The sequence below is a fragment of the Trichoplusia ni genome, chromosome 23 (assembly GCF_003590095.1).
Source record: "Trichoplusia ni isolate ovarian cell line Hi5 chromosome 23, tn1, whole genome shotgun sequence".
Classification (NCBI taxonomy): Eukaryota; Metazoa; Arthropoda; class Insecta; order Lepidoptera; family Noctuidae; genus Trichoplusia; species Trichoplusia ni.
Genome location: NC_039500.1, coordinates 3224929 through 3238351, shown reverse-complemented (window position 1 = coordinate 3238351; position 13423 = coordinate 3224929). Strand labels below are relative to the sequence as shown.

Genomic DNA, 13423 nt, shown 5'->3' with positions numbered 1-13423 from the left:
TCGTTTACGATTAAAGTTTCCTTCAACCAAAGACAGTTTAAATTCCAGTAACGAGAATTAAGTTTAAACATCTATGAGACAGGAAAGCTTAACGGAAACGTGCATTAAGGGGATTTTCTTTTGAGCTTTTTGCTTTGGGTTGAGCGGAGGAAGAGATAATCTATTGACTTCAACTTCTTTTCACTCATTTCCTATACCCTATGTGTACCGGGACTGCGGCAAGGTCTGTTTGTCCCACCGTTAGTTAAAAATATGCCGCTTCATTTCACTCAAAGGGCAATTCTTTGCAAGGGGCTAGCCCACGTTGTGAAGAAGGAAAGAAAAGACAACAGGGGCCATAAATGTACAAATTTGTTTTCCCAAAACGAATCGCACATAATTTTTCTTCCAGAAGTTGTTAGTAAACGTTATACGTTTATTGTATAAGAGATATTTACCTTCAAACAGGAGAGATGCCCGTTGGCCTGCTTGAGGTACTGCGCGATGACGCCGCTCGGCAGCGGGCATTGCTCATCCCGAATATGAACTACACTTATTAACGCCACCTGTAAACACAACGATAACTCTTAGATAATAATGAACCCTATTCCATATTAAACAGATTAGAAAATATAGCAATTTTCAGACTCCCGGTGCGTTTAACCAGAAGTCGCTATTGCAGTTATAAAACAAATATCAAGGATTTACTTTCTCTACTGGTCTTAAGTAAATCTAATGCTACCTCGTTCAAATTACTCTTTTTTTGTCCGGCGACTCGACTCGTTCAAATCCTCCTGGACTGTCTTCGCCCTGAGGAACGCGGAGAGGCACGAATCATACCAGCTAAATCCACCGGAGTGCTTCACCCTTCCCTTGTACCACGGGAATCCAAACCTAAAAAGGTATCAGTTTATTCTCACCGTGTCATCCGGCCTGAGTTCGCCTGTGTCCCGGAGATCTCTAGCCAGTATCACCACGAGCGGGTAGCAGGACCGGGGCGGGGGGCCCAGCTGGAGGGGCTCCTCCGTCGACAGCCTGAGCGGTTTCTCGTCGTGAGGGTTGCTCCTGGAACAATGGAGAGAGAGACAACATCAGTATGAGGAAAGTATACGTACATTTACAGCATGATTGAGAAACACTATACACTAAACATCTTTATGGACATCCTTCGCTCTGGGAAGGCGAAAGGGTGTGCCGGACTCCTACCGGCTAAACCACTGGAATACTTCCCGGTTTCCTTTAGTCGGGGGCCAAGCGGGAAACCTTTCGCAAACTACGGCATGATTGAGAAACCCTGACCGATCCTTGAAGGACTCATAAATGACTTGCCAGATGTGCTAAAATAATATGAAAAAATCTAGGTCTTAATGTGACATCAAAATTTAGTTCTTAAAAACAGTATTAACGATAAATATTACACTGAATATAGGGAAAATTATAGGTAGTTGTTATGATTGATCAGCTTCCAGTGGTGCCTTAGGTAACCTGTACGTTTTTTTTTTAATAATTAAAGTCAAGTATTTAATTATTTTTCAAGCTACACAACAACCTGATGGACAGGTATTTTGATACATACTGTATGAGATATATTAGATATATACAAAATAAATTTGAGTGTCAACCAACCGATTTGTTTATATTTGCCGCGAATTTGACTGGATTCTATTTCTTTAACTTTATAAATTAACATATTTATTAGTCTGTCCGTGTATTACACAATAACATCTAAAAATATATTTAAACTTTGTAATTTTCCATAATATCTTTCTAGACTTGTAACATGTTAAAAATAGAATTCATCACGTTATTTGTTTACCTTACGACCTCAGGGTCTTCTTGACGATTTATTATTATAATAAAATCATAAAAAACTGACAAAGTATGATCATTAATTTCAAATTCCCTTGTAGACACTATTTTTTTATATGTTAAGGTTAAACATGGAATAGTTACATGTACGTCAAGAAGGTATTAATGACTGTGTCGTTAATTTTTTTACATACAAAAACATTTATGTTTAGCACAATAGACATATGTATAAAGAAAACAAACAAGTGTTTGTGATCTTTGACTTTCGGCAAGAGAAGAAAGGATTTGGTTTGCATCAACCCACAAACGCAACAAGGTTTTTTTTAACAGATTTTATTTATTTCTAGGACCCTATTTATATAACAAATTTAACAGGCTACTTAAGGTATATAGTGTTGGCTTAAATAGGTGTAATAGAATGGTAACAGAATACCTACAGTCCCTCAATTACTTAGATACGGAAAAATTGCTCGAAATATTACAAGTTACTGTTTAGCTTAGTAATTATAATTAGTGGTAATGTAATTAAATAATTAAGGACAGCTTATCCTGCTTAGTAAGTTATTATACAATTATATGATAGAATTACAATTAAAATATCCATCAATCATTTTTCTGTTGTGATAACCCAAAACACAGGTTTAAAATAAACCTAGTTCGGGTGGTCCAATGGTATCTTTAGACCATCCTTCTCGTATATTATTATGTTTGGTGTAGATTAACTCAATTCCTATGATTATAACTATTAAGATATTAAGATCGTAACAACCTTTGCTTAACTTAGACCTTCATTGTTGTTATAGTGGCAACAGAAATACATCTTCTGTGAAATTTGAACTACCTACCTATCAGGGTTCATGAAATAGGTGCAGCCCAGTGATAGACAGACGGACCCTCAGTATAAGATATTGTATTTACCCTTTTGGTATAGAGGCCTAAAAACTCTAGATTAATCAAAAACACTGTTCATTGTTTTATCTCACAACCGGCAATAAATTATTTAGGTTTCTGCGCATAAGTTTCGTAGAAAGGAATGATAACACAATTTCCTGTAGATAAAAATAAACAATGCTAGCTTGTTCTTGCTAGTTTACATTGTAAATGATTCGAGACTATATACATACGTCCCACTGCTGGGCACAGGTCTCTTCTCATGTAGGGAAAGCTTGAGCATGAATACGTTTTCTGGCTCCAGGTTTCCTCACGATGTTATCCTTGATTGTTTGTCAGTGGTTTTCATTAATCATTATTTAATTAATTTAGTATTATTGTCATTTTTTTAATTACTTATTTATTTATTGGCTATATTATTTATTATATTCTCCGCGTTTCGGAAGGCAGGTTAAATTGTGGGTCCGGCTGTTATTCTTATATCTTTGACAGTCGTTACTGGTAGTCAGAAGCTTGAAAAGTCTGACAACCAGTCTAACTAAGGGGTATCGTGTCGCCCAGGTAACTGGGTTGAGGAGGTCAGATAGGCAGTCGCTCCTTGTAAAAACTGGTACTTAGCTGAAACCAGTTAGACTGGTAGCCGACCCCAACATAGTTGGGAAAAGGCTAGGCCGATGATGAAGAAACTTGGTACAACAATATTATTAAACGTTTGTTTTTGACGATTCATAAATTGTGTCAAACTCGCTAAATGATACTGTTTGTATGAGCTGATTTGGATTTATAGATGAATACATTAACTTTGTAAAGTTCATTGTATATTTATTTAATTATTTAATTAAATATTACGTATTTAGTTCAGCTATCACTTGTAGGACGTAGGTATAGTATTTTTAGACGACCTTTGTGTTACTTTTGTGTTTGACTTGATTATACGTTGGAAGTCACTTTAGTTAAGAAAAAATGCAGTCATGTGAGAGACGGACTCGTCATATTGTGAGTTCCGGACAAATAAGCTAAAACAAAACAAATAAGTTCAGTCCTAAAACCGATTTGTGACCATAAGGAACAACTGTTGTACAACCTATAAGATATAGGTATATTATGTTAAAGGACTATATCACCTGTGAAATGTCAACTTTATAGCTATTATGGTTCATAAGATAGATGCCTGGTAGCAGACGAACGGACAGACGGGCAACCTTCTTCAAAGCTTTTACCCTTTGGCTAAGGATCCCTGGTACGAAAATCATATACTTAGCCATATAATTAAATGTGATTACGTCTTAATAGCTATCGCGTAATTCCTGCTGCGTGGGAAGAAGTCAGGTGGTAGTACCACCATGGTAACCCTAGTTAGAAGACACTAGAACGTGAAGGTCTGGGTAGACCATCACGTCAGTAATATTATAATGGTTGTGGAAACGTGGCAGCACAATACACGGTATAGAGTGGCATCTCTCTTCCACAGTAGCCCCTGGTCCTTGTATTATATTGATTGGCCAGCCTTGTAAAAAGGAAAACGAGGATACCTCGGATAGAATTTATGATATTTATTATTCATTTCAGAAGCCACAATATGCTGAATATTAAAATAATAATGTATGAATACTAGAAGGCTAAGAATCTATATTTAGATTAATAAAATTTGTGTCTAATTAATAAAGGTTTTATAAAATCCAAACAAAAACTACGATTTTTGTCAAATGTGAGTATTATTACTCCGCGTGTCTTGAAATTGATTAGGAGAATAGTTGTATACAGGGTTACAGGAAAAGTCGACCTAGATCCGCTAAGGGCGTGTAGTTTGCAACGTTTCTGACTGATTCTACTATGAAATACCCTATCCTAAACTCAACGGTTTTCGAGATATTCAATTTTTTACTTTTTTTGAAAAATTATCAAATTTTTGTCAATTTAAGCACATAAATTAAAATTTGTGAGTCCAATTCATCGTTTTATTTGTTTTTTACACAAACAATAAGATGTTTTATTATCTCCATAACCAAAATTGTGAGTAATGTAACTAAATTAGGTCATAAAAGGGGTTGAAAGTTAAAAAAGTAAGTCAAATTTTTGAAACTTTGTTTTTCGTTAGTGAATATCTAAAAAAAAATGTATGGGAGATAGTCGGCGGATGTGCTATAAAATATCTACGTTTCAACAGCTAACCAACAAGGTACAACAGTCAAGGTTTTTTCTTAGAATTCATAGAAAAAACCCTAGTTAAGTGCCCGCAGGTAGCAAATCAAAAGGGTTCTCGCCTATTGTTTTTCAACTTTGGTCGGAGCGTGAAAGCGAGAAAACTTACGATTTATGCAGGTGTGTGAGAAAGACAATGAGCCGAACCTGTTTGGGGTTCAATACGCCATTCCATTTTGCTTTGTGTTTGGTTGTTAGTCTGTTTATGTGATTCATCCATGATAGATGCGATATCGTTTTGCTCTCTGTTTTCTACTCGACTTGGCTATGTTTTCGGACTGTTTCTTCTTATTTGTGACTGCTGTGCTTGTGAACTGGACTCGGATTTTTGCTTGTGATACGGAACTGTTGATGATGTCGGCCTACACAAATGAAGAATATGCGGATATGTTAATTTGCTACGGATACTGCAATTGTGTGTCGGCACAAGCTCGTAGCGAATACATAACCCGCTATCCTGGTCGTCGAGTGCCGGATGCGAGCGTATTCGACGGAGTTTATCGAAGACTCCGAGAAACTGGCTCAGTTTCAAGACGACGTACAGATTTGGGAAGACCACGTGTAATTGTTGACGACGGAGAACAAGACAATGCCATACTACAACGATTCCGGTTGGATCCAACTATTTCCACTAATGTTGTTGCCCGTGACTTGGGAGTCTCGCAATGGAAAGTATGGTCTACTGTACACACTGCGGGCCTGTACCCATACCACTACACGCCGGTACAAGCGATGGAGGAAGGCGATCCCGCCAGACGAATAGATTTCTGCAGATTTATGTTGAACGCCGATGCAGTAAGACCCTTCATTTTTTAAAAGAATTTTGTGGACGGACGAGTCAAAGTTTGATAAAGACGGTATTACCAACTACCATAATGCTCATTATTGGGCCCCACAACAACAAGGTAATCCTAAAAAGAAGAGAGTGAAAGGGTCACAACGCAGATTTAGCGTAAATGTGTGGATGGGAATAATTTCAAATTATTTGGTTGGGCCTTACTTTCTCCCAGACAATTTAAATGGAGAAGATTACGAAAATTTCCTAAGAGGGGACCTAAGCGATTTGCTCGACGACTTACCATTACAACTATTTCAAGAAATGTGGTTTCAACACGATGGCTGCCCTGCACATTACAGGAGAAGTGTCCGAGTATGGTTAGACACAAACTACGCTAATAAATGGATCGGACGAGGTGGGCCTTTACCGTGGCCAGCCAGAAGTCCGGACCTTACCCCCATGGATTTTTATGTATGGGGGCACATGAAGAGCCTCGTGTACAGGGAGCCCAACCCAATTTCCACTGTGGAAGAGTTGAGAGCCAAAATAATTAACGCGGCGGATCAAATAAGGCATAATTTAACAACAAGTGTTGTTAAAAGTGGATTGAGGAGAAGATTGCGACTATGCGTACGTAACAGAGGTGGACATGTTGAGCACGAAATTTAAAAATTGTTACACAATCCAATAAATGTTTATTATTATCAATCTTGTTATCGTTTCTGAGTGCAGGTGTTAAATTAAACGTTTTCAACACGGTAATTTTTTACCCTCTCAGTAGCTTAGTAGCTAAGTTTTTGGATGATTAAAAAAGAAAACCTTGACTATTATACCTTGTTGGTTAGCTGTTGAAACGTAGATATTTTATAGCACATCCGCCGACTATCTCCCATACATTTTTTTTAGATATTCACTAACGAAAAACAAAGTTTCAAAAATTTGGCTTACTTTTTTAACTTTCAACCCCTTTTATGACCTAATTTAGTTACATTACTCACAATTTTGGTTATGGAGATAATAGAACATCTTATTGTTTGTGTAAAAAACAAATAAAACGATGAATTGGACTCACAAATTTTAATTTATGTGCTTAAATTGACAAAAATTTGATAATTTTTCAAAAAAAGTAAAAAATTGAATATCTCGAAAACCGTTGAGTTTAGGATAGGGTATTTCATAGTAGAATCAGTCAGAAACGTTGCAAACTACACGCCCTTAGCAGATCTAGGTCGACTTTTCCTGTAACCCTGTATATAAATTAATTTCATGATAAATATACGAATTACATTCTCAATTTTAAAACATAATCAATAGCTTCAATTATTGACGGTACTGCTTTTATTAACCGACTTCCAAAGAGGAGGAGGTTTTCAATTCGGATGTTTGTATTTTTTACACTAGTGTTGCATTGCCAATTTATCATCAAATGAATTTCAAAACTATTTTGATTCACCTTATGAGATTAATAAAGATAGCAAAGATCTAACGTCAGATGGAGTCGAGGACTTTTCTAGTCTATCATACTAATAACAATCAATGCTAAAGCTTGTGAGAGTATTTGTGTGTGTTTACTTATCATTTCTTCACAGACAAACGGGGAAACCAATCTGGATTAACTTTTATCCGACTTCTTGAACGAGGAATAGGAGGGTAATGTTTTTGCAGCTTTAACCCACGTCCAAGCGAACGAAGATGCGAGCAATAGGCATAGCCAGTAGGTCTATAACTCTAAGCGGTTGCATCAATAAGTCACGGCCACCAGTACAATGACAGAGCGACATTCACACGTACGCGGCCGGCATACGTGAGCCCGAACATCCAACGGTAATGACGATTAGCGAGATCTATTGTTTATGGGAAAATAGTATTTTTGGTAAACAAGGGGAATATTATGTGAATTTTCGGAGGTCGGACCTTATTTTATTTAACACATATTGCAACAATATTAATCCAAATAAATAAATATTCTATTCTATGTAATAAACACGGAGATGTTTAGGAAATTATGGTGAAAAGCAAATCTAAATAAATCAGAATACATTTATTCAAAGGGAAAGTTCCAAGGGAAAATTCCAAGTATCACTTTTTGAAAGTCACAAAATATATCTTTAGACACCACCCCAAATCTTCACCGCTGCGCTTTCTAAATGCTATAAGCAGAAGAAACGGCGCAACAAACCATAAATCATATTCCACTACGAGCAGTAGAAACTGATGAACATGCTTATATAATTCAAAATACCTACAGATTTTAGATAAAATACATCCAGACACAGAACAAATGCTTTAGCTCATTAAACAAACATTTTCCTCGATGGGAATCGAGCCGACGAGCTTCGGTATAGCACCATCACTAACCACTAGCCTTTCGTGTGATTGACCCACGCTCGTAATAATTACCGTCGTATGCACGGCCGAAATGAAATGGCGCGAGGAAGCGGCGAGCGTTCCTTTGTATGTGTGTGTAAGCATTTTAAATTTCGCGCCATAACATAGACCGGTGATACAGGATGTTTATTTTTGATTGTTGAAAAATCTTTAATGCTGGATTAGAAATAAAAAACGTGTACAAAATTGTATCTTTTTATTTATTAAATTATTAACAAACATTAAAAGTTGTTCCTTATAATTAGTTACAAATAAAAAAAAATTAATTGGTTTATTTTAATCTAAAAAAATTTCCTTTCTTTTTTCTTTTTATTGTCTTTTTAAATCTTTTCGTTTCCATTCCTTCTGAATTTTTCAAGATCAATTATAATTTACGTCGCCTCCTTCTATTCAAAATCTGATCTTGCAAAATTTATAATTGAAGCAATGGAAACAAAAATACTTAAAAAGACAATAAAAATAAAGGAAAAATTTCTAGGAAAAGGATAATTTTCTAAATAATGACAATAACCATAGAATAAAAATGACCACTTTACGGAAAAAGGAAGGGTAATGAGTTTGACACCCTATGTATGTATGTATGTATCTGAATCGGTTGTTAGACCGTAGCTCAAAAAGTACTCATCAGATTTTGACAAATGAGGTGTCGATTGATTCGTCTTAACACCAGGAGTGTCATAGGCTAGTTTTTTCTATAAAAAATAGGCTACTTTAAAAAAAAAGCCGATGAGACAGAAAAAGTTGCACTAAATAAATTGATTTCTTCACAAATAACGTACTTGCATTAGTTTTGATTCAATGAGTATTGAAATACCATTTGGCATTACAAATATTACTTAAAATAAATAAAAAATAAAATAGCAAAGATTGAATAATTAGAAATTGTTCGACCTGCTAGCGCCATCTCTTGTGTGTTGACCGTATTATTTGGAAATGCTCTAGACACGGTATTTGTCCTGAACGTGAAGTTTGAGTAATTGTCACAAGCCACCAAAAAGAGAAAAATAAAAATAAAAGTTATAAAAACTAAAACCCGACTACGGAAAAAAGCATCTGAAAAGTATGAAACAAGAATATATTCCAGAATCAACGAAATACGGTATAGTGAGCATCTCCAGGTTATGGCCGTATTCGCATGCCGTTATGATTTATGCGTGCTTATTTAAGTGCTTACAATGGCATGCGACTACGGCCATAACCTGGAGATGCTCACTACCGTATTTCGTTGATTCTGGAATATATTCTTGTTTCATACTTTTCAGATGCTTTTTTCCGTAGTCGGGTTTTTTTGTGGCACGATGTTAGTTATACCTACATTAGCGACAAAATTTTATAAATTTTCGAGAGTGTGGTATTCAATCCAACATTGACCGAGACAAAGGAACTTCTGACACTTCTGGCAAACGGTGTTAACTTCTTTCCGTATTTTTTTTAAGGAGCAACGAACGCAGCGGTTTCTTTTAATTTTGTTTCTTTTGCTCCCCGCTCGATCTTCTAAAGAATCTGCATAGATTGGAAAGTGATTATCACCATCTAAGCGGAGAAGAGCAGGAGGATTTATTAGCCGAGATAAGGTCAAATTTGGGTATTTCTGAGCCAGTTGCTCCGCCAATTTATATCTGAATTGCCTGTGGCTGAGGGGATTTGTGCTGTTCTCGCGATGTATGATAAAAATGTTCAAAATGCTAACATTTATTAGCCGTTTGAACACTTTCAAGTACCATTTCATCCCCCTTTTGCGTTCCATTAAGTACATGGACAGCATTTGATCTTTTAAATCTACACCGCCCATGTACTTATTGTAGTCGTGCACAACCACAGGCTTCAATATTTGTTGTCCTGCTCTTCTTCCAGGCAACATGTCCGCATTGTGGTAAGTCGACACTGTGGTTACTAATTTAACGTCTTTCCAGGATAAGACAGATACGTCACCACAGTGTCTACTTACCACTGCTGCTTTTTGAAGTTTCCTTTCGTTGAGAATTTGTATGTCCCTCGGTGTCCCCATTCTTCGCCTGTTCAGAGTTCCGATGACATCGGTCTTATTCAACTTTAAAAATCGTGTCAAAGTAACTGAATTATAAAAGTTATCCATTACAAGACAGTGACCTTTGTTGAGGAATCTTTGCATGAGCCTTAGCACCACTTTCGCACTTGCGCTCGTAAAGCCATACAAGGAGTCCTCCGCAGAGTCCCCTGTCTGTGGATATTTTTTTCCCGTGTAAACCTCAAATTTGAGCAAATAGCCTGTAACCGCCTCGCAAAGTTCATAAAATTTGATACCAAACCGTGCTGCTTTTGTACGGATACACTGAATCCAACTCAAGCGTCCTTTAAAAAGCAGCAACGATTCGTCAATGCTTATTTCTCTGCGAGGCGTGTACATGCTATTAAACTTTTTATTACAATGGTCAATGATGGGTTGTATCTTAGCAACTTTACGATCGGAACCATGAACACTGATAGTATTGTTATCGACAAAGTGCAGGAAACGCATGAGTAGCCAGTACCGTTTTATACTCATAAGTTTACGAAAACCTGGCATGGCCAGGGTACCCGTGCTCCAGTATTCACTCACACGTCCTGCGACCATCAGCGACATAAAAATCATCACCGCAAAGAGCTTGTACAGCTCATCAGTAGTGGTTTCTACCCAATCATTTAATCGAGAATGCGCCGAGATACCGTCCGGTAACTCGGATGCTTGCGCTATCGTTTGCCAGGCATACTCGTTGGTCTGTGCCACAATACTGTTCATTATATCGTGATCCCAAACATGAGTGAATAGCTTCAGAGGATCTGTTTCCTTAATATTGGGACCTCGCTCGCCTGCCTGGGAATAAACTTCCGGTTGACCTCTAAATGTACTATAATCGCTTGACCAATTGAAAGATTCAGACAGCCTCTCGTGTTCTTCGGGATCTTCCTCAACATCTTCGGCTGTCTCTTCCAGGATAGCTCGAAGCTCCTCCAGCGACATAGGTTCCTCCTCTTCCTCACTGCCCGAATCCACTCTTAGCTCCTCGCCTAATGGCCCACTGAGTATCTACAAGAGTAAATTGCCATTTATGATAATTCTTTTTGATAATGTGACAAATATAATCATATTCATTTATAATTAATCAGAGGGAGAATGCGTGCAAAACTCTAAAAATAAAAAGTAAAAAAAAATTGTTAAATATCTACCTCGGAATAAGACATATCAAGGTCATGAGGCCTTTGATTAGGCTGCCAATCATAATCGTCGTCATCGGGAAAATGTCTTCCGGTACCCTACAAAGATGAAAATTGAAAAAAATATTTACTTGTTAGAATTCCCTGATTAACAAAAATATTTGATACAAATATTTATTAGCAGCATACCACACTTTTTGAAGTGCTGGCTTCGGGAAGCCCGACGTCGTCAATAATTCGGTCTGGCTCCATTACCTACGGTTATTTAGGATAGATTAGTTTTTTATTTATTTATTTATTTCAATGATGACAGAATGAAAGAAATAAAAAAAAAATCTGTACCAGTTAGTCAATTATGCCATTTAATAGTTTATTGGACGACGTAGATCTTGCCTAGTACCTTCTTGTGTCCACGTAGAGAAAATGAGTTAATTTGATTAAGAAATCAATTTTATTTTTGAAAATAAAAACATATTCTTCTTGGAATGATCTGATCAATGAATTTAAAAAAAGAATCAAATTAAAATTAAGAATTTATGAGCAACATTCGTCTGGGGGATAGTGATCATATACACTATAACCACATTTGCACCAGAAAAAATTTGATAGTAGAAGCCGACGAATTGTATTTCTACTCATGATGACACGGAAGTGCCTTATGGAGTTATTAACTTCCGTGTGGCAAATATGACAAATATTTTCCCGCAAGAAATGGGTTTCCTCCCATGGCCACATACACTCTCCTTTATAGCAAGAAATATAGTCGCGTTTATGCAAAAACCGGTCAAGATCCAGGACCACAACCATGATGAATTCCTAAAAAGAAGAGAAAACCACTAATGACTTATTGATACTTTCTGATATTTATTGCTTTCGCTTTTATAATATTATAAAGTTAAGATAGATACGCGAGAAAAACCGTGTGCAGAAAAATAGTTACGAAAACTTGGACGAAACCATATGAAACGCTAGTAGTTTTACGTGAGCGAAATCGATTAACAACACCAGTTATTTTTTTTTTTTTATATCATGAGCATGTATAGTATCGTTTATTAGTAAAAAATATTGAAATAGTAAAATAATATTGTTTTTTTTCATCTCGTTTCATTCCATTCCATCTCATTCCATTTATTTAATAACAAGTGTCAATAACGCCATAAAATGCGCAATTTATTTCATTGTCGCTATATACAGTTTACACTGCAATTATAATATATAGTTCAATATATCAATGGATTCAAACAAAACAACATACTGTACAAAAACATCAAGACTGACGTAACATGACGCCATTCGATTGCGTCATCTGCGTCACGTAAATGCAAGCCCTATTATGAGAATGTGTGCGTGCATTTTGCATGACCTTAGAAAATGTCAATTATTTTTCATATTCTGATAAAAAATGTACTAAAACCTTTATGCAATTCGAAAGTTAATGAAATTTCCTTTATAATGATATATAATAACGACATTTTTTTAAGATAGATGCAAATATAAATCGATAAGAAAATCAAAACATTGACAGAAAAAACATCGCGAGAGATTTGATCGTAGAAATATCACAAATCAAGTTAATAATACATTTATTTTCAATTGTTTTATGTTCTACATAATATAAACAAAAGCAAAATAGACAAGAATACTTACAGTTGTTTATTTTCGTGAGAATCACACAAAAGGAATTTCACCGGTCGCACGTGTCACCAGAATGCACTTGTTTTTACTTGTCGATCCCATTCCCATGACGAAATCCATTCAGTCTAATGGCCGCCCGTGACAGATTCATTCAGTACGTTTTCGTTGCAAAAAAAAATTTACCCAAAAGTCCAAAGAATAGAGAACAAAATCGCATTTAAAAAGTTTGTTAGTTTTGGACGTGGATCCACGCTTAGGCACACGAGGGTAAAGATTTTTCGAACGTGGATCCACGTCTAAAACACACGAAAGGCTAGACCAACAGGCCAGCCCAAAATAAAACACACACATAACTTGCATTCATACACATACCACCAAGCTTTAACCAGAAGATTTATAATAATATATATGTTGACAGGTCATCAATACAGATTACGTAGCCGAAAAGCCGTCATAACTTATAATGATCTAGCAAAGCGCATTGCTGGGGTCACATAATACTGGCCCACCATAAATATTCGGCGTTAGTTGACAAGTTGACCTTACTATGACACTGAACTATCACGG

The 13423-nt window shown here is 36.4% G+C and overlaps 1 protein-coding gene and 1 long non-coding RNA gene across 5 annotated transcripts; one reads left to right on the top strand and one right to left on the bottom strand.

Moving 5' to 3' along the window:
• The first annotated feature begins 3261 nt into the window (after window positions 1-3261).
• LOC113504917 lies at window positions 3262-8234 on the top strand. The gene is made up of 3 exons (XR_003401591.1): window positions 3262-3279; window positions 4906-4909; window positions 8024-8234. It is a non-coding gene; the product is annotated as an uncharacterized LOC113504917 (long non-coding RNA).
• Window positions 8235-9313: 1079 nt separating this feature from the next.
• LOC113504914 (piggyBac transposable element-derived protein 4-like) lies at window positions 9314-13141 on the bottom strand. 4 transcript variants are annotated; one of them, XM_026887427.1, is made up of 5 exons: window positions 12869-13141; window positions 11564-12037; window positions 11411-11476; window positions 11234-11320; window positions 9314-11093 (listed from the first exon to the last, which is right to left on the bottom strand). In XM_026887427.1, the coding sequence occupies exons 3-5, from the start codon at window positions 11471-11473 to the stop codon at window positions 9378-9380; spliced, it is 1866 nt and encodes a 621-aa protein (XP_026743228.1). In that variant the 5' UTR covers window positions 11474-11476; window positions 11564-12037; window positions 12869-13141; the 3' UTR covers window positions 9314-9377. The 4 variants fall into 4 exon arrangements, with proteins under 4 accessions (XP_026743228.1, XP_026743230.1, XP_026743229.1 ...); XM_026887429.1 differs by lacking the exon at window positions 11564-12037; XM_026887428.1 differs by lacking the exon at window positions 12869-13141 and having other exon boundaries at window positions 11564-12072.
• Between the last annotated feature and the right edge of the window lie 282 nt (window positions 13142-13423).

What these genes read in the sequence shown, in the direction of transcription:
- LOC113504914 (XM_026887427.1), bottom strand. Translation starts at nt 11,473, where the DNA reads ATGGAGCCAGACCGAATTATTGACGACGTCGGGCTTCCCGAAGCCAGC. An exon ending in CCAGCACTTCAAAAAGTGTG is followed by an intron (nt 11,321 to 11,410) that starts GTATGCTGCTAA and finishes TCATCTTTGTAG; the next exon opens with GGTACCGGAAGACATTTTCC. An exon ending in TTGATATGTCTTATTCCGAG is followed by an intron (nt 11,094 to 11,233) that starts GTAGATATTTAA and finishes TTACTCTTGTAG; the next exon opens with ATACTCAGTGGGCCATTAGG.